Source organism: Nicotiana sylvestris, chromosome 3, assembly GCF_000393655.2.
Source record: "Nicotiana sylvestris chromosome 3, ASM39365v2, whole genome shotgun sequence".
Taxonomy (NCBI): Eukaryota; Viridiplantae; Streptophyta; class Magnoliopsida; order Solanales; family Solanaceae; genus Nicotiana; species Nicotiana sylvestris.
Window position 1 is genome coordinate 210,012,224 of NC_091059.1, and position 19,835 is coordinate 210,032,058.

The following is a 19,835-nucleotide window of genomic DNA, read 5'->3' on the forward strand; positions in this document are numbered from 1 at the left end:
TCTCTTTATCCAACAAAGAAAGGAAATATCCTTTGCTTAGTTTGAGGTGATCCGGATTCCAGAGAGTATAGTTCTAAGTTATCGGAAAGATTACTTGGATTGTGAAATTCGAGGTAAGTAAGACTTTAAGTTTTGATACTTGCTTTTCTAAAACCCGTTTTGAAAGTGTATTTTCTCTACCTAGTCCATGTGTTTGAACAAGCGTGCGCTTGGTAGAGTCGCTGGTCTTAGACTAGCCGCAAATATATTATTTTATGAAAAAAATATTATTTTATAAGTTTTTTGATAGTGCTATACGGCTGCGCGTCATGACGTTGAGTTTTATGGTTTGATTCGGTTGTGCACCATGGTGTTGAGTTTGATACGGTTGTATGCCATGATATTGAGTTTGATACGGAAGTGCGCCATGATATTGAGTTTGATACAGCTGTGCGCCATGATGTTGAGTTTGATACGGCTGTGCGCCATGATGTTGAGTTTGATACGGTTGTGCGCCATGAAGTTGGGGCATTGTGTATGCCTTTGTACATCACCCGAGCATTATGTATGCTCTGTTACATATTTGAGGCATTGTGGTGTTGTTATGGACTCGTGGTGTGTTGGTAAATTTCTTTCACCACAATTATGATAAGTCCTTAGTGTGTATCCTTGTTAATTAATTCTTAATAACTCTGTTGATATACATATATTTAGTTATTGTATAATTATCATATTTACTATATCATTCGTGTTGTAGTATATTTGTATTTTCTAATACTTGTTCCAGAGATATTTAAAGCGGAGGGTCGAGAATCTTACTGGGTTATATTTACGTATAACTCACTCCTTACCTGCATCTCTATGCATATACCATTAGGGGGATAGAGCTAGTGGCTGACAAGTTTGTTCGAGTGGATCCTATTTTTGAGGTGAGCCACCGCATTGTTCGTAGAGGCTTTCGTTTCAGACTTTCTTAGTACATGTTAGTTATTTATTTTTTGTGGGGTTTGCATACCCGTCAATAAAACTCATATTACTCTGTTAGATGCTTCATGGCCTTAGTGTGTGATTTGGGGTAGAGTTTTATTATTTGAGTGATTGTTGGTTTTTCTATCAATTGACTAAGGTATTGGGCGATAATTATTAACTCTTTAATTATTAATAATACTTTAGGCTTTCACTTTTTCTCTTAGTGTTTGTGTAAATGGTTAAACATTAGAAAAGGGGTTCGCCTGGCAGGTGGTGTTAGCTGGGTGCCAATCACGTCTAGGGAGTAGTTTGAGTCGTGACAAAGTTGGTATGAGATCTTAGGCTTTAAGTCCCGGGTCATGGAGCAATGTTTATTAGAGTCTTGCTCATGGGTATGTAGGTGCCCATACTTATGATCTTGAGACTACTAAGCATTTAGGAAGTTTTCCCTTCTTTCATTCTCCATTCGTGCGTTAAGGTGAATCGAATTTATTATTACGATATCCCTTTCACAAATAGCTAGAACACGAGTATCCTACTCTGCTGGATGACACATTTGACGTGAAACTTTTGAATAAATATATGTGATTGACAGTATCCGTGAGTACGTGGAATGTTGTGTGCATTGGTTCTATCTAAGAATTGTCAAGTGATTATTTTGGGGGGATAACTCTAGTTAGAAAAGAACCCATGAAAAAAAAATAAAGAAATTAGAGAAGTAGTCAAATTTTTGGACGTTGAGACTCCAAATGAACAGTTAAGTGAATTGCATACCTTTTTTCTTCTTTTTCTTCTTCTTTTTGCTCCTTCTTAAAAGTGATCTATTCAACAGTTGATATTGTGGATAGTGTACCTAGTGGTGAAAGTCAATTTAAAGAAGGTATTTATATCAACTTAACGCCTCCCAAAGTAATTTTATTTTAGTTTTATTCAAAAATTATTCGTTAAATCTTAATGAGAATCCAATATGGTGATATATTTTTCTCAATGGCGGAGAGAAAATTTTGTTTTTGTAATTCAATCCCAACTGAGATATATTTTAATGAAAGAAAATATGCTTTTACCTAAATGTGATGAAGTTAGGACTAAAAAGTCAGGCTCAAAATAACATTTTATGACTAGACTAAGGAGTCTTCATTAACCTTTTAAAGTAGATTTATTTGGGCTTAAGTGCAACACTTGCTGGAAGTTACTCTTGGTAGCAACTGGTAAATGTATTTGCTAGGGCACATATATAAAGATAAGTAGTTAGTAAAGTCTACTATGTTAGTCATGATGAGTCCTTTGAAACTTATATATGATGCTTTGTAGAATGAGAACTAAGAAAAGCTTGGTGATTGTAACTGGAAGAACGCAACGGTGATTATCAAGAATAGAGAAATGCTAGAATAGTGAAAACGCTAAAATAACAAGAAGAAAATAAGGAAAAAATGAAAATAGATTATTTAGTGTTCGTGGTTGGTTTACCAGGCACGTCGAGGAAGTTGTGATCCCAATTTGAATGAACGTGATATTCGACGCAAGATCATGAGCCCGAGGTCTATTTTGACGTTTTATAGAGCATAATATCCTATTCAGCGATGTTTTTAAAAGATAGTGTAATTGTACAAAATACTTATATCATCATATGTGAAGATTAACATTGCATGAAATATTTATGCAGGGGCATATAGATGTATTCCATCGTTGTCGTACGTGAGAGTATTATATATGAGTGTTTGAATGTGTTCTAGCACTATCATATATAAAATTTGTGGATTTGTTCCACTGTAGGAATATAGTTATGACGCTTGGATGTGCTCCAAATGAAGGCACAAGAAAATATGAGTTTCAGTCGCAACATAAGGCAGGTAGATATGACCTACTGGGTTATTCATGATCAATTACTTTGGACCAAGTTTGTGCATAATTGTAGTTTTTCTAATTCGATATGCAACTCTTATCATTTTAGGTGTTACATGAATGTGAGTGTCTTACTTTATCTAGTTGGTTGAATACGGTAGGTCACAGTTGTTTGATCCATATTTGGTTTAACAAGTGTTGGATGATGTTGTACTAAATATCGGAGTGATTTCGAACATTATAGAGTAGACAAAACTCCTATTCTATAAATGATATTGTGATTTGGAGTACATGAAAGGTGGAAAAAAACAACTCTTTTAGAAGATTTTATCATGAAAGGAGTTATGAGATTTTGAATGAGATTGGATTAGTGGCATATAGACTTGTTGTGTCCTTAAGAATTTTAACTATACACCTTGTTTTTATGTGTTTATAACGAGAGTGATATAAAATTCAATCCAAGAAATTAGAACTAGAAAAAGGGGGGAGGTTTTGAGAGTTAGTCAAATTTTTGAATGTTGAAAATCTGTGTGAATTAAAAAGTGATCTAAGGATTTGATTTTTCCTGGGAGCGACATATTCAATATTTGAAGTTGTGGATACAACTCCAAGTTATGAGTTAGATTTGGAGAAGAAAAGAATTGGACGCAGAAGTATAAAGTGTAAGGTAAAAATTTCTTAAATACATCTAGACTGTTAGGCTTAGTGTGAAAGATATTTTTAGAAAGATGCTTATATGGGTCTAAGCTCAATGTCTTTTGAAGTGATTTGATTACTAGTGATATCATGATGGTAATGTTATAAGTGTATTTGCGACATGACTACTCTAATTTAAGTGCATTGAGTATGACTTTGATAGTGGCACTAGGTGATGTAAAAGGTACAACATACAATACTTCGGATCTGCCAATGAATTTCGATCTGTCAAAGAAAGTAAGACTTAAGTATAATGCTTAATGCATTAATATAGTAAAAGGGTGAGTAAGAAACTTAGCGAATAGTGGCATGATTAGCTATTAAAATAAGGGTAAGACGTACAGTATGGAGACTGTCGTGCACCGTATACAAGAGAGATAGATAACTCAACGAGTTAAAATACTTGAAAAGAATTAGCACAAATGTTATCGAATTCAATATTTTTTTTCTGACAATTATCATAATGTTGTCTCTTGTACTTCATGAGTTGAGAAAGTTTGAATATTGACGAAGTAATATGATAATTAAAAAGGTATAATTTTACCCAAGTGATGGAGTTTACTATTGTTGATTGTGTTTATCAGGCATATAGGATCACAATTTGGACAGAGGGATAGTTGCGAATTTGATATGGATTGTAATGTTTACATTTAAGTGAACTTGGGTATAGAACGACTAGTTTTGTCATATTTTGTACTCCTCATGTGTCATACGTAATGACGATCCTAATGGGGAGACTATATTTGTGGATAGAGTATATAGAGGAGATGTGATATTTGTTTAGGAAAGGGACACCGTAGTTGCTCTACTACTGCCGATGTCTAACTTTAATGCTATTATGTGTATGGACTGATTGGTATCGTTCTATGTGATGCACAATTGTCAGATAAAGGGTATTATGATTGTTGTTCCTATGGTATTAGAATAAAATGGAAGGATATTCACGATTTCCATGGGCGAGGAAGTACCTTATATGAAGGCTTTACATGAGATGAATAGAAAGTGTTCAACATATCTATCTATGATTTTTAAGACACTAGAGTAGAGATTCGATCTCTTGGGATAATTGTAGTTGTTAATAAGTTTCCAAACAAGTTGCAAAAGGTGTATGTAGTGTAAATAGGAAGAAAAAAATATAAGGTGAATGTAACGACGAAGTATTCACTCTCTTTCCTAAGGTATAGCTCCCTTAACATTCGGGGACGAACATTTTTTTAGTGGGGGGAGAATGTAATAACCCGAAATATCTTAATATACTTATTTATTATTGGATTAGAGAATCAATTATTATATATAGTTATTGGATCAAATACTAAGATAGTAAGCGAAAGTTATTATATATTTATATAAAATAGTATACTATTAATTTGCTAGTAGACCAAATTTACAAGTATCACATATCATTGTTGATAAATTAATTAACTTAGTTGGGTGTTTAAAAATAAATAAATAAATAAAAAGAAAGAAACTAATGGGCCTAGCCCCACCTTGTGAATCTCACGTGTAAGATAGAAAATAGGTACTTAGGGTTTTTATTTATTAGAGGAAGAAACCAAAAAAAGAAAAAAAAATGAGGTTTTAGGATCGGAATTGACGACGGTACATTAAGAGATGTAGATGCTTGGAATTATTTTTCCATTGACAATACTAATAAAGCGTTTATTGAGATGCAAATTGCTTGTTGCTTCCTCTCTTTATCTAACAAAGAAAGGAAATTTCCTTTGCTCAGTTTGAGGTGATCTGGATTCCTGAGAGTATAGTTCTAAGTTACCGGAAAGAGTACTTGGATTGTGAAATTTGAGGTATGTGAGACTTTAAGCTTTGATACTTGCTTTTCTAAAATCCATTTTGAAAGTGTATTTTCTCTGCTTGGTCCATGTGTTGGGAAAAGCGTGCGCTTGGCAGAGTCGGTGATCTTAGACTAGCCGCATATATATTATTTTATTAAAAAAATATTATTTTATAAGTTGTTTGATAGTGTGATACGGTTGTGCGCCATGAGGTTGAGTTTTATAGTTTGATTTGTTTGTGCACCATGGTGTTGAGTTTGATACGTCTGTGCGCCATGATATTGACTTTGATACGGTTGTGCGCCATGATGTTGAGTTTTATACGGTTGTGCGCCATGATATTGAGTTTGATACGGCTGTGCGCCATGATATTGAGTTTGATACGGCTGTGCGCCATGATGTTGAGTTTGATACGGTTGTGTGCCATGATGTTGAGTTTGATACAGATGTGCGCCATGATGTTGGGGCATTGTGTATGCCTTTGTACATCACCCGAGCATTGTGTATGCTCTATTACATATTTGAGGCATTGTGGTGCCGTTATGGACTCATGGTGTGTTGGTAAATTTCTTTCACTACATTTATGATAAGTCCTTAGTGTGTATCCTTGTTAGTTAATTCTTAAAAACTCTGTTGATATACATATATTGAGTTATTGTATAATTATCATATTTACTATATCATTCGTGTTGTAGTGTGATTGTATTTTCTAACATTTGTTCTAGAAATATTTAAAGTGATGGGTCGAAGATCTTACTGGGTTATATTTACGTATAACTCACTCCTTACCTACATCTCTATGCAGATACTGTTGTGGGAGATAGAGCTAGTGGCTGATGAGTTTGTTCGAGTAGATCCTGTTTTGAGGTGAGCTACCGCATTGTTCATGGAGTCTTTCGTTTCAGACTTGCTTAGTTCGTGTTAGTTATTTCTTTTTTTTTTTGGGTTTGCATACCCGTCAATAAAGCTCATATTACTCTGTTAGATGCTACATGGTCTTAGTGTATGATTTGGGCTAGAGTTTTATTATTTGAGTGATTGTTGGATTTTTTATCAATTGACTAAGGTATTGGGCGATAATTATTACCTCTTTAATTATTGATAATACTTTAGGCCTGCACTTTTTCTCTCAATGTTTGTGTAAATGGTTAAACGTTAGAAAAAGGGGTTCGCCTGGCAGGTGGTATTAGTTGGGAGCCAATCATGTCTAGGGGCAGTTTGAGTCTTGACAAAGTTGGTATCAAATCTTAGGCTTCATGTCCCGGGTCATGGAGCAGTGTTTAGTAGAGTCTTGCTCAGGGGTATGTAGGTGCCCATACTTATGATCTTGAGACTACTAAGCATTTAGGATGTTTTCCCTTCTTTCATTCTTCATTCATGCGTTAAGCTGAATCGAATTTATTCTTACGATATCCCTTTCACGAATGGCTAGAACACGAGTATCCTACTCTGCTGTATGACACATTTGACGTGAAACTTTTGAATAAAATATATGTGATTGAGAGTATCCTTGAGTACGTGGAATGTTGTATGCATTAGATCTATCTAAGAATTGTCAAGTGATTATTTTGGGGGTTAACTCTAGTTAGAAAAGAACCCATAAAAAATTTAAGAAATTAGAGAAGTAGTCAAATTTTTGGACGTTGAGACTCCAAGTGAACAGTTAAGTGACTTGCGGACCTTTTTTTCTTCTTTTTTTTTTGTTCCTTCCTAAAATTGATCTATTCAACAATTGATATTGTGGATATAATTACTCTTTGCGAGTCTGATAAGATATGTAAAGAATTGAATAATAAAGCCAAAAGCGTAATAGTTTAACCACATCAAGGATGTTGTATCTAGTGGTGAAAGTCAATTTAAAGAAGGTATTTATATCAACTTAACGCCTCCCGAAGTAATTTTATTTTATTTTTATTCAAAAATTATTCATTAAAGCTTAAAGAGAATCCAACATGGTGATATATTTTTCTCAATGGTGGAGAGGAAATTCTATTTTTGTAATTCAATCCCAACTGAGATATATTTTAATGAAGGAAAATATGTGATTTTACCTAAATACGATGATGCAAGGACTAAATAGTCAGGCTCAAAATAACATCTTATGCCTAGACTAAGGGGTATTCATTAACCTTTTAAAGTGGATTTATTTGGGTTTAAGTGTAACCCTTACTGCAAGTTACTCTTGGGAGCAACTGGTAAATATATTTGCTAGGGCACATATATAAAGATAAGTAGTTAGTAAAATAGTCTACTATGTTAGTCATGATGGGTCCTTTGAAAGCTATATATGATCCTTTGTAAAATGAGAACTAAGCAAAGCTTGGTGATTGTAACTGGAAGAACGCAACGGTGATTATCAAGAATAGAGAAATGCTAGAATAGTGAAAATACTAAAATAACAAGAAGAAAATAAGGAAAAAGTGAATATAGATTATTTTAGCGTTCGTGGTTGGTTTACCAGGCACATCGAGGAAGTTGTGATCTCAATTTGAGTGAACGTTTTATAGAGCATAATATCTATGCAAGATCGTGAGCCCGAGGTCTATTCTGACGTTTTATAGAGCATAATATCCTATTCAGCGATGTTTTTGAAAGATAGTGTAATTGTATGAAATACTTATATCATCACATATGAAGATTAACATTGAATGAAATATTTACGTAGGGGCATATAGATGTATTCCATCGTTTCCGTATGCGAGAGTATTATATATGAGTGTTTAACTGTGTTCTAGCACTGTCGTATATAAAATTTGTGGATTTGTTCCACTGCAAGACTATAGTTATGACGCTTGGATGTGCTCCAAATGGATGCGCAAGAAAATATGAGTTTCAGTCCCAACATCAGGCAGATAGATATTACCTACTAGGTTATTCATGATCAATTACTTTGGACCGAGTTTGTGCATAATTGTAGTTATACTAATTCGATATGCAACTCTTATCGTTTTAGGCGTTACATGAATGTGAGTGTCTTGCTCTATCTGGTTGGTTGAATATGGTAGGTCACAGTTGTTTGATCCAGATTTGGTTTAACAAGCCTTGGATGATGTTGTACTAAATATCGGAGTGATATCGAACATTATAGAGTAGACAAAATTCCTATTTTATAAATGATATTGTGATTTGGAGTACATGAAAGGTGAAAAAAAACTCTTTTAGAAGATTTTATCATGAAAGGAGTTATGAGATTTTGAATGAGATTGGATTAGTGGTATATAGAATTGTTGTGTCCTTAATACTTTCAACTATACACTTTGTTTTTATGTGTTTATAACGAGAGTGATATAAAATTCAATCCAAGGAAGTAGAACTAGAAAAGGGGGGGTTGAGAGTTAGTCAAAGTTTTGAATGTTGAAAATCTATGTAAATTGAAATGTGATCTAAGGATTTGGTTTTTCCTGAGAGCGACATGTTCAATATTTGAAGTTGTGGATACAACTCCATGTTATGAGTTTGATTTGGAGAATAAAAGAATTGGATGCACAAGTATTAAGTGTAAGGTAACAATATCTTAAGCACCTCTAGACTGTTAGGCTTAGTGTGAAAGATATTTTGAGAAAGATGTTTATATGGGTCTAAGCTCAATGTCTTTTGAAGTGATTTGATTACTAGTGATATCGTGATGGTAATGTTGTAAGTGTATTTGCGACATGACTATTCTAATTTAAGTGCATTGAGTATGACCTTGATAGTGGCACTAGGTGATTTAAAAGGTATAACATACCATACTTGGGATCTGCCAATGAATTTCGATCTGTGAGAGAAAGTAAGACTTAAATATAATGCTTAATGCATTAATATAGTAAAAAGGTGAGTAAGAAACTTAGCGAATAGTGGCATGATTAGCTATTAAAATAAGGGTAAGAGGTACATTATGGAGACTGTCGTGCACTGTATACAAGAGAGATAGACAATTCAAAGAGTTGAAATACTTGAAAAGGATTAGCACAAATGTTATCGAATTCAATGTTTTGTTCTGACAATTGTCATAATGTTGTATCTTGTATTGTATGAGTTGAGAAAGTTTGAATATTGACGAAGTAATGTGATAATTGAAAAATATAATTTTACCTAAGTGGGGGAGCTTACTATTGTTGATTTTGTTTATGAGGCATATAGGATCACAATTTGGACAGAGGAATAGTTGCGAATTTGATATGGATGGTAATGTTAACATTTAAGTGAACTTGAGTATAGAACGACTAGTTTTGTCATATTTAGTACTCCTCATGTGCCATACGTGATGACGATCCTAATGGGGAGACTATATTTGTGGATAGAATTTATAGAGGAGATGTGATATTTGTTCAGGAAAGGGGCACCGTAGTTGCTCTACTGCTGCCGATGTCTAACTTTAATGCTATTATATGCATGGACTGATTGGTATCATTCTATGTGATGCACAATTGTTAGATAAAGGGTATTAAGATTTTTGTTCATATGGTATTAGAATAAAATGGAAGGATATTCACGATTTCCATGGGCGAGGAAGTACCTTATATGAAGGCTTTACATGAGATGAATAGAAAGTGTTCAACATATCTATCTATGATTTTTAAGACACTAGAGTAGAGATTCAATCTCTTGGGATAGTTGTAGTTGTTAATAAGTTTCCAAACGAGTTACAAAAGGCGTATGTAGTGTAAATAGGAAGAAAAACAATATAAGGTAAATGTAACGACGTAGTATTCATACTCGCTTTCCTAAGGTATAGCTCCCTTAACATTCTGTGACGACCCGGTCGGTCGTCTTAAGAATTAATGCCCCGATCGCCTATTACTTGCTTTTCCCCAGTTTATTTCTGCTAATTTGATTTGTCAGGATGTTCGATTTTGTGTTTCGGAGAGTTTTGGGACACTTAGTCCCTAAATGAGAGCTTAAGTGTTGGAAAGTTGGCCGTAGTCGGAACAGTGTGAAGGTGGACTCGAAATGAAAATCTAATGGTTCCATTAGCTCCGTTAGGTGATTTTGGGGTTAGGAGCGTGTCCGGAAAGTGTTTTGGAGGTCCGTAGCTAATTTAGGCTTGAAATGCCGAAGATTTAAATTTTGGAAGTTTCCGGTTCGGTAGTGAGATTTTGATCTGAGGGTCGGAATGAAATTCTGAGAGTTTTAGTAGCTTTGTCATGTCATTTTGGATGTGCATGCAAAATTTCAGGTCATTCGGACGAGATTTGATAGACCTTTTGATCGAAAGTGTATTTTATAGAGTTTTTAAAATGTTAGGCTTGGATTCGATGAAAAATGGGTGTTTGGGTGTTGTTTGTAGCGTACCGAAGGTTGGAACAAGTTTGAATGATGTTTTAGGTTATGTTGGTGCTTTTGGTTGAGGTCCCGGGGGCCTCGGGTATGTTTCAGATGCTCAACAGGTCATTTTTAGAACTTAGAGAATTACAGAAAATATTGTAGCAGCCCAGTTCTGGTTTCCTTCTTCGCATTCGCGAGTGGGGTCTCGTATTCGCATAGGGGAACTGGGGTTGGGGGAGGATTGTGCTTCGCATTCGTGAAGTCTATCCCGCGTTCACGAAGGTTTGTAAAGTAGAGCAGCTATTATGTGTTTCGTGTTCGCGATGATGTCCCACGTTCGCGAAGGTAAGGGCTCATTGGTCATCGTGATCGCGTTATGGTCCACGCATTCGGGTAAGGTCTGCTCGTGTAAGCTATGTGTTCGCGAAGGTAAGGGCTCATTGGTCATCGTGATCGCGTTTTTGTCCACGCGTTCGGGAAAGGTCTGCTCGTGTAAGCTACGCGTTCGCGAGGCCTCGCGTTCGTGAAAGAGGAATTTTGCCAGCAGGACTTTTGTGCATCGCGTTCGCGATAGTAGCCTCACGTTCGCGAAGAAGAACGCGCTTGGGCAGATATAAGATTTTAAAAATGGAGGGTTTAGCCTTTTTTATCAAAACTTAAGCTTGGGAGCTCAGATTTGAGCGAGATTTTGAAGAATTTTTAGAGATATCGATTGGGTAACGATTCTAAACTCCTTTTTGCTTGTAACCCACTAATCTAAGCATGAATTCCTCCTCTAATTTCGGATTTTGAATGAAAATTGGGTAAAACTTCGTAGGCCGAATTATTGAGTTTTGGTTGGGCAATTGGCATCGGATTTGGATAATTTTAGTATGGTTGAACTCGTTACAATACGAGGTTTCTGAAATATAAATTTTACTCGATTCCAAGACGTGGGCCTGAGGGGCATTTTGGTCATTTTATATAATTTCGCGTATTAGCTTAGAATTTTATTGTAGAATCAGCTTCTTGAAGTATTATTTATATTATGAAATGGAATTGAATAGATTTGGGTCATTTGGAGTCGGATACTCATGGCAAAAGCGTGATTTCTAGTTGATTTTGAGCCGGTTCGAGGTAAGTGGCTTGTCTAACCTTGTGTGGGGGACCTTCCCTTTAGGGTTTGCAAATTTGGTGATTTAATTGCCTTGTGCATGAGGTGACGAGCGCGTTCTTGTGCAAATTGATGGAAATCCGATTTTCTTAAAGTACTTATTAACATGTTCCCTTTCCTGTTTTATTATACTTGCAAATTTAGCATGTTGTTAGTTAGAAAAGCATGTTTAGTTGACTTAAATTGCCTTAAGTGCATTACGTGAAGCATGTTAGGCTAGAATTACTTGTTTTTCCTTGATATGAAATTTCATTTCTGAAATATCTTCTTGTTGTTGCTACATATTTACATTGGGACTACGGATGTGGGATTCCGGTAGCTCCCCCCCCCCTTGTTTGTTTACCTGGGGACTACCGGTTAGATTCCCGATAGATTCCCCTGCACAGTTATATGGAACTACGGGAATGCACCCGGTAGATTCCCCCAGTACTGGGTATTTACATTTGGGACTACGGACCGGGGTTCCTGTAGATCTCCGCGCATTGATGATTGGACTATGGGACGGTATCCCGGGAGATCCACTGGACAGTTGATAAAAGGGACTACAAGATAGTATCCTGGGAGATCCTCATTGTTGCTATTGGTATTGAGTTGTTCTTATTCCGTGTTACCCTGTTCTTTGTATATTTGTTGTTGCCTTGTATAACCTGTCTTATTTCACTGCTATACTTATTTATATTGTTTATTTCATACTGTTAAAACTTTATATTATGTTTAACTTAAGTAGGGCCCTGACTTTCCTCGTCACTACCCGACCGAGGTTAGGCTTGGCACTTACTGAGTACCGCGGTGGTGTACTCATGCCCTTTCTGCGCATGTTTTTCATGTGCAGATCTAGGTACCTCTACCCAGGCGTATCACCCTTGAGGCGGGGAGATCTATCAGAGACTTCGAGATACATCTATCGCGTCTGCAGACCAAGGAGTCTCTATCTTATTCCATCTTTTAGTATTTAGCCTTCTTTCTTACTGTTGTTGTAGACATTCTGGAGTTAGATCATTGTACTATGTTTCTTTCAGCTTGTGTTCCCGTGAGTTTCTGGGTTTTGGGATAGTATTTTAGGATTCTGTGATGTTGAGTTGTATATGCCGAGCGACATTTTTATATACAGTTTTCTTCCAGTTGTTCAGTTTTGATTATTTATTTCGCTAGTTATTTTATTTTTCACATTGTTAGGCTTACCTAGTCGTAGAGACTAGGTGCCTTCATGGCATGTTCACGGAGGGTGAACTGGGGTCGTGACACATTCGAGGACAAATGTTCTTTTTAGTGGGGGAGAATGTAATAACCCAAAATAACTTAATATACTTATTAATTATTGGATTAGAGAATCAATTATTATATATAGCTATTGGATCAAATACTAAGCTAGTAAGTGAAAGTTATTATATATTTATATAAAATAGTATACTAATAATGTGCCAGTAGACCAAATTTACTAGTATCACATATGATTGTTGATAAATTAATTCACTTTGTTGGATGTCTAATGAATAAATAAATAAATAAACAAAAAAAACTAATGTGCCTAGCCCCACCTTGTGAATCTCACGTGTAAAATAGAAAATAGGTACTTAGGGTTTTTATTCATTAAAGGAGGAAACCAAAAAAGAAAAAAAATAGAGGTTTGGGGATCGAAATTGGCGGCGGTACATTAAGAGATGTATATGCTTGGAATTATTTTTCCATTGACAACACTAATAAGAGTTTATCGAGAAGCAAATTGCTTGTTGCTTCCTCTCTTTATCCAACAAAGAAAGGAAATTTCCTTTGCTAAGTTTGAGGTGATCCAGATTCTTGAGAGTATAGTTCTAAGTTATCGGAAAGAGTACTTGGATTGTGAAATTCGAGATAAGTGAGACTTTAAGCTTTGATACTTACTTTTCTAAAACCCATTTTGAAAGTATATTTTCTCTGTCTGGTCCATGTGTTGGGACAAGCATGCGCTTGACAGAGTCGGTGGTCTTAGACTAGCCGCAAATATATTATTTTATAAAAAAATACATTATTTTATAAGTTGTTTGATAGTGTGATACGGTTGTGCGTCATGAGGTTGAGTTTTATAGTTTGATTCGGTTGTGCACCATGGTGTTGAGTCTGATACGGTTGTGCGCCATGATATTTAGTTTGATACGGTTGTGCGCCATGATGTTGAGTTTGATACGGCTGTGTGCCATGATGTTGAGTTTGATACGGTTGTGCGCCATGATGTTGAGTTTGATACGTCTGTGCGCCATGATGTTGAGTTTGATACGGCTGTGCACCATGATATTGGGGCATTGTGTATGCCTTTGTACATCACCCGAGCATTGCGTATGCTCTGTTACATATTTGAGACATTGTGGTGCCGTTATGGACTCGTGGTGTGTTGGTTAATTTCTTTCACTACAATTATGATAAGTCCTTAGTGTGTATCCTTGTTAGTTAATTCTTAATAACTCTGTTGATACACATATATTGACTTATTGTATAATTATCATATTTACTATATCATTCGTATTGTAGTGTGCTTGTATTTTCTAACACTTGTTCTAGAGGTTTTAAAGTGGCGGGTCGAGGATCGTACTGAGTTATATTTACGTATAACTCACTCCTTACCTGCATCTCTATATAGATACCGTTGCAGGAGATAGAGCTAGTGGCTGACGAGTTTGTTCGAGTGGGTCCTATTTTTTAGGTGAGCCACAGCATTGTTCGTGGAGGCTTTCGTTTCAGACTTGCTTAGTTTATGTTAGTTATTTCTTTTTTTTGGGGGGGGGGGGGGTTTCATACCAGTCAATAAAACTCATATTACTTTGTTAGATGCTCCATGGTCTTAGTGTGTGATTTGGGCTAGAGTTTTATTATTTGAGTGATTGTTGGTTTTTCTACCAATTGACTAAGATATTGGGCGATAATTATTACCTCTTTAATTATTAATAATACTTTAGGCCTGCAGTTTTTCTCTCAATGTTTGTGTAAATGGTTAAACGTTAGAAAAAGGGGTTCGCCTGGCAGGTAGTGTTAGTTGGGTGTCAATCACGTCTAGGGGTAATTTGAGTCGTGACATATTCGCACTGGTTTATTTATGAATACAGCAATAAAAAGTGCTTAAAATCAGGGCAGTCCAAATGTATGCGCATGTATTAACATATATTCGCGACATGTATTCATAAATACAGTAACATCAATCACCTTAAAAATAGATATGTTCAGCTTTCTAAGAGAGAGAAAAAACATAAATAGTGTATTTCATGCTTCAATGGTAGCATATACCATAAATATTTATTTTTCTATAAAATATAAAAAGTAACTATAAAAAATAATATTTTAAAATAATTTTAATTTATAATAAATAGGGTGTATACCTTTGCCATTAGAGTGATTTTCGTTGCGGACCATTGGATCAACCCATTATATAGCCCATACTTGGCATTTGTTGTACCCTGCTATTCAAGCCCGTGATTTCAATAGGGCCAGTATTTTCAGTTCTGGATTCTATGCTTAATTTAATTAAATAATCAATATCAGATAAACATCACTTTGGTGGCTTCAGGAGACTTCCATGTTCATCGCAGTGACGTGGACTCATTTCTATTAGGCATGTGTCAAACTCCCATTTGGTAAAATCATAGGGGCCTTGTCCTATTATGTCCTAGGTGTCTCCCGAACCCTCTGTCCTATTATTAAATGGATCACTAGTGCAAAGGTGATCATCGGCAAGCAATTCGATTTTGAGCAGATACGCCAAGCTTAGAACCATAATTAATCAAAATCTTAACTTAGTTTGATCTGCAGCAATTGTTTACTCCTATGGCTTTTAGATCAGCGGTAAGTTCCAATTACTTCTATTATTATATAACTTGGTGTGATAAAAGTTGCTCTTTCGCTCATTATTTATCTTGGTGCTAATTAAACTAAGATAGAAGGGTATTGATTTTCGATGTTGCAGACTTATCTAAATTCCATGGTTACTCACTTAAAGGGAAGTTCCTCAGTAAATTATGCCACAGCAGCCACTTCAAAATTTAAGGCATCTTCACCCGTCCAACTTAACGCGACTCATGTGCCCAAGTAAGATTATTGTCCTCCATAATCTACTCCTTTTACGTAGCTTGATAAAGGATTTTACGGTTTATGTATACCACTGGCAACGGTGAAGTCAGGAATTTCGCAAAAAGTGTTTAAAATTTAATATACACATATAAAAAAATTATTTTTGACCTGCATACATAATATAAGTTTTTATATATATTTTATAATTTTTCGATAAATGGAGTGTTCGGTCGATCACCCTTAAATGTATGTGGCTACGATCACTGGCTACTGGCTTTGTTGCTGTTGTATGCCGATGATGGCCTAATTCAGAATATAGTATCAAGTGGAATAAAAAAAAGTAAGAGCAGTCTTGTTATATGTTTGCGTTTTAATTTTTGAAGACGTATGCATACTCCAGAAATGGATTCAATTTAATATACAGAATCGTCCTAAATTAGCCTCTGAATGTTACAGGTCAAGAAAGGGAGACTTTGTGCCAGTGTGTGTGGCGCTAGGAATGATCGGACTATCGGCGAGTTTCGGGCTGCACACAGCGATGCATCAGCTGAGGCGAGCCCCTAATGTGCATGTAAAAAAATCAAGGAGGGAAACTCTGCCTGAGATAGTGGAGCCAGAACATGTTGCAGAAGATGCCGATAAATTCATTAGCAAATCTTTATTCCGTAAGGTGGCTCACATTCAGGATTTTTCTACTAGCCGTGTCATTCCTGATCCAGCTCGTGGCGACGTTTATACCAAGTTAGTAGCAAAACTAATATTAGTACTATTTAATTTCTTCTACTTGTTTTTCAATTAATTTCTCTTTTCGTTTAGCACAAATATGGGATAGTATTGGTACTTATCTAGCAATTTTATTATTGCAGGAAGCCGGGTGTAGTGACCTTGAAAACTGTTGGAGTGGATCCAAATTAAGTTGTAAATTATATGTAGGTTTTGTGGAGTACTTTGGTTGTATTCTAGAGTTTAATCTCTAATTCTGTAATACTATATGAAGATATATAGAGTAAAACTCATATAGTAGATAAGTAGATGTTTTAAGTTTACATGATGGTGTTACTCTAATACGCTTGATATTGTGCATGTTTATGAACGAGAACACTATAAATATGTAGTACGTACAGCTTTGTGAATACTCTAGCAATTATGACTCATGCAATTTGGCTACTTTCCAATGCCATGTGATCTTTTTTTGCCTTTCTCAATGGACGACTGTCGACTCTGCTATATATTAAACACGTTGCAAAATTATATATTGGTCACCTAGCTACTTCTACTATATATTATATAAAATGTAAAGGGACAAACTATCTTCTTCTTACTTTCTTTCTAATTTGTATCTTACTAAGTTTGTCGGGTTTAAGGCGTTAAGCTTTGATATATGTCCGTTCGTTGAAAGCAAGTAGAGCAAGATAAAAGGAGTGCCTATACCTTCTAAAAAGAAGGTTAAAAATGGATACACTGAGATTTCTCACGGCATCACGGCGAAAAATTGATGGACCCTATTTATTTTAAGAAGTTAAAAAGTCCTTTTCCTTTAAAAATAAAAAGTTCTTGCTTCCTTGCATACACATACTTTTGTGTACCTTCTTTTCTAAATTAATTAGATGTAAGCTGGGATCTTTGTTGCATTCAAGCTGGCTAACTTTGGATCTATAGATCTTTGTGTTCTCTTTTGAACAGTGAATGCTCCTATACATGATTTTTTCGATCAATGGAGTTAAAATATAAAAAAAATATATTATATGTATACATTTAATTAAAAAAAAGTACCTAACTACACTAGATAGTTAACACTTAACACCTTGAACAAATTCGCCACAATTTTTTTTTTCTCTCTTTCAGAGTCGGTTAAAACACTTGGAACAATATAAATATGCGGATGTAAAGTGGCTTGTCAGCCAAACAATATAATTTCCATGAGTCACCGCTAGTGCAAAGTGGACTTGTTAGCTCTTGACGAGTGTCCTTTATTTTGCATGCCTATCCGTTTGTATCCCTTATATCGATGTATATATCTTAGCAAAAAAAAAAATATCGATGTATATAATCATCATTTACTGCACACAGAGCATCACTAAGTTGAACCAGACTCTTAACAGTAAATTAAACGCCCCCTCACTGCTCTTTCTATAGCTTTTGATTTGTTTTCGCTATCTTGCATATCATGGCATTCAGGTCTTCGGTAAGTCCACACTCTGAGTTAAATTAAATTGTTCGTAGTTATGTGTATACATAGACATGATTTCTTGTCGATCGATCTTTATTCAACCTTGCAGAGTTTGTGGAAATCTATGGCTACGCGTATTAGCGGAAATCCTACATTTGCAAAATCTAATATTACCAAATTGAGGTCATATGCCGCTACTGCTGAGCATCCAGACACTAAGCCAAGGTGAATATTTGTAAGTAATTAGCACCTTTGTTGTTATAAGTAAGTGCAATATATAATAACTTGATGTTTGATTAATTGAAACAGGGGACTGAAAGGAGAGTTCTTTCCCGTGTATGTAGCGCTGGGACTAATAGCAATGTCCGTGGGTTTTGGGGTACACACAGCCACGCATCAGCTGAAGCGTTCGCCTAACGTATCTGTGAAGAAATCAAGGAGGGAAACTGTACCAGAAGTGGCAGAACCGGACAATGTGTTGAATGATTCCGACAGTTTCATTAAAAAATCTTTTTTCAGAAAGGTGGCTCATGTTCAGGATTTTGATAATCAATCTGTCATGCCTGATCCTATGCGCGGGGATGTTCTAGCTAGGTACTTCAATAGTCTTATAGCAATTACTTTGCTATATTTTTCTATATTCTTGCAATTGGGTTACACAGCGTGAAATGTGCTTTAATTTCTGATTTTATTGGTGTTATTATTGCAGGGAGCCTCACTCTGAGACGTTGAGATCTGTGGGAGTGGATCTGAATCCAAAATTGCAGTGAGCTATTTATGCATTTCTGGATTCAAGTAGATGTTGTTACATCCGCCAGCTTTGACCCGAGATTTTCATATGGAGAGTCGAAGATGGTGGCGACGTTTTCCCCAACTTTTTGCAGAGAGAGTTCCATAAATAACACTTTGAGCAAAAAAATATATTCTACCTTTTAGGAATATTGTACATATTTGCTTCAAATAAAAATGGATCTTTCTTTTTTAAACCATACCATGAATGTTGCCTCTGCAGTGTCACAGTGTGCCTAACTCTTATTTCCTGCCTGTGTCATCCCTGGGTGGGAGGTCAATCAAATACGCGGAGAATAAGGAATCAATTCCTGCTAGTCTCTGTGTTTGATAATTGACACTCTTACAAGCTAAAGCATTGAAATTTAATGGGATAATTATCTGATTTAATTTAAATTTGATTTTAACCGAATCCTTCGGTTATATACTTCTCGGAATTGGCTCTTCGTGGCTTTGTCCGAAGTTCAGTGACTCAAACCAGACTTGAAAAATCAACTCCATGCTAATGTGGTTATTGGTTGTTTTTTTGAGATTAGACGTGGAAGGAAGAAGCGTGTAGAGAAGAACATTTTAGAACCATTATTTTGAAGCTCCAGAATACTGTGTACATTAAAAATTTTCCAGCAGATCGCCGGTACAACGAGCGACCTAATTTTTTTATTTTATTTTTTTTTGAAATTTCAGCAGTTCACCTCTAAAACATTTTTGGACACCACTAAAATAAAATTATGTCAATAATTTTAATCTTTTGGAGTGATATTTTGGTGACGGTAACATCGTTGAACAAAATCGTCACAGCAAGCGGGCTGCATTAATTTTTTTCCCAGCAGGTCGCTGGTACAACGAGCGACCTAATTTAATTTTTATATTTTGAAATTTCAGCAGGTCACCTGTAACATTTTTCGACCGCCATTAAAATAAAACTATGACAATAATTTTAATCTTTTGGAGTAATATTTTAGTGACGGGTAGAAACCGCCTCTAGTTATACAAAATCGGCACAACACAAACTGCCACCGGAACCGCCACAATTAATTTGTCTTAGCGGCGGTCATTCCTGCGCTTGTTCAAAACCGCCGGAAAATGGCATTTAAAACCGCAGGTAATTACAGATTTCTCGTTGTGACGTAAGTGGTGAGTGTTTTCCTTGTTATTTATTTATTTT

At 35.7% G+C, this 19,835-nt stretch overlaps 2 protein-coding genes across 3 annotated transcripts; both read left to right on the plus strand.

Annotated features, from left to right (window-relative positions):
* Positions 1–15,340: 15,340 nt before the first annotated feature.
* LOC104227852 (uncharacterized) lies at positions 15,341–16,870 on the plus strand. Its single transcript, XM_009780207.2, has 4 exons — positions 15,341–15,486; positions 15,608–15,729; positions 16,168–16,452; positions 16,578–16,870. The coding sequence occupies exons 1-4, from the start codon at positions 15,469–15,471 to the stop codon at positions 16,624–16,626; spliced, it is 474 nt and encodes a 157-aa protein (XP_009778509.1). The 5' UTR covers positions 15,341–15,468; the 3' UTR covers positions 16,627–16,870.
* An 813-nt stretch (positions 16,871–17,683) lies between these two features.
* Positions 17,684–18,809, plus strand: LOC104227854 (uncharacterized). Of its 2 annotated transcripts, none has more exons than XM_009780209.2 (4): positions 17,684–17,896; positions 17,991–18,116; positions 18,191–18,475; positions 18,591–18,809. In XM_009780209.2, the coding sequence occupies exons 2-4, from the start codon at positions 18,070–18,072 to the stop codon at positions 18,649–18,651; spliced, it is 393 nt and encodes a 130-aa protein (XP_009778511.1). In that variant the 5' UTR covers positions 17,684–17,896; positions 17,991–18,069; the 3' UTR covers positions 18,652–18,809. The 2 variants fall into 2 exon arrangements, with proteins under 2 accessions (XP_009778511.1, XP_009778510.1); XM_009780208.2 differs by having other exon boundaries at positions 17,693–17,896; positions 17,991–18,106.
* The last annotated feature ends 1,026 nt before the right edge of the window (positions 18,810–19,835 follow it).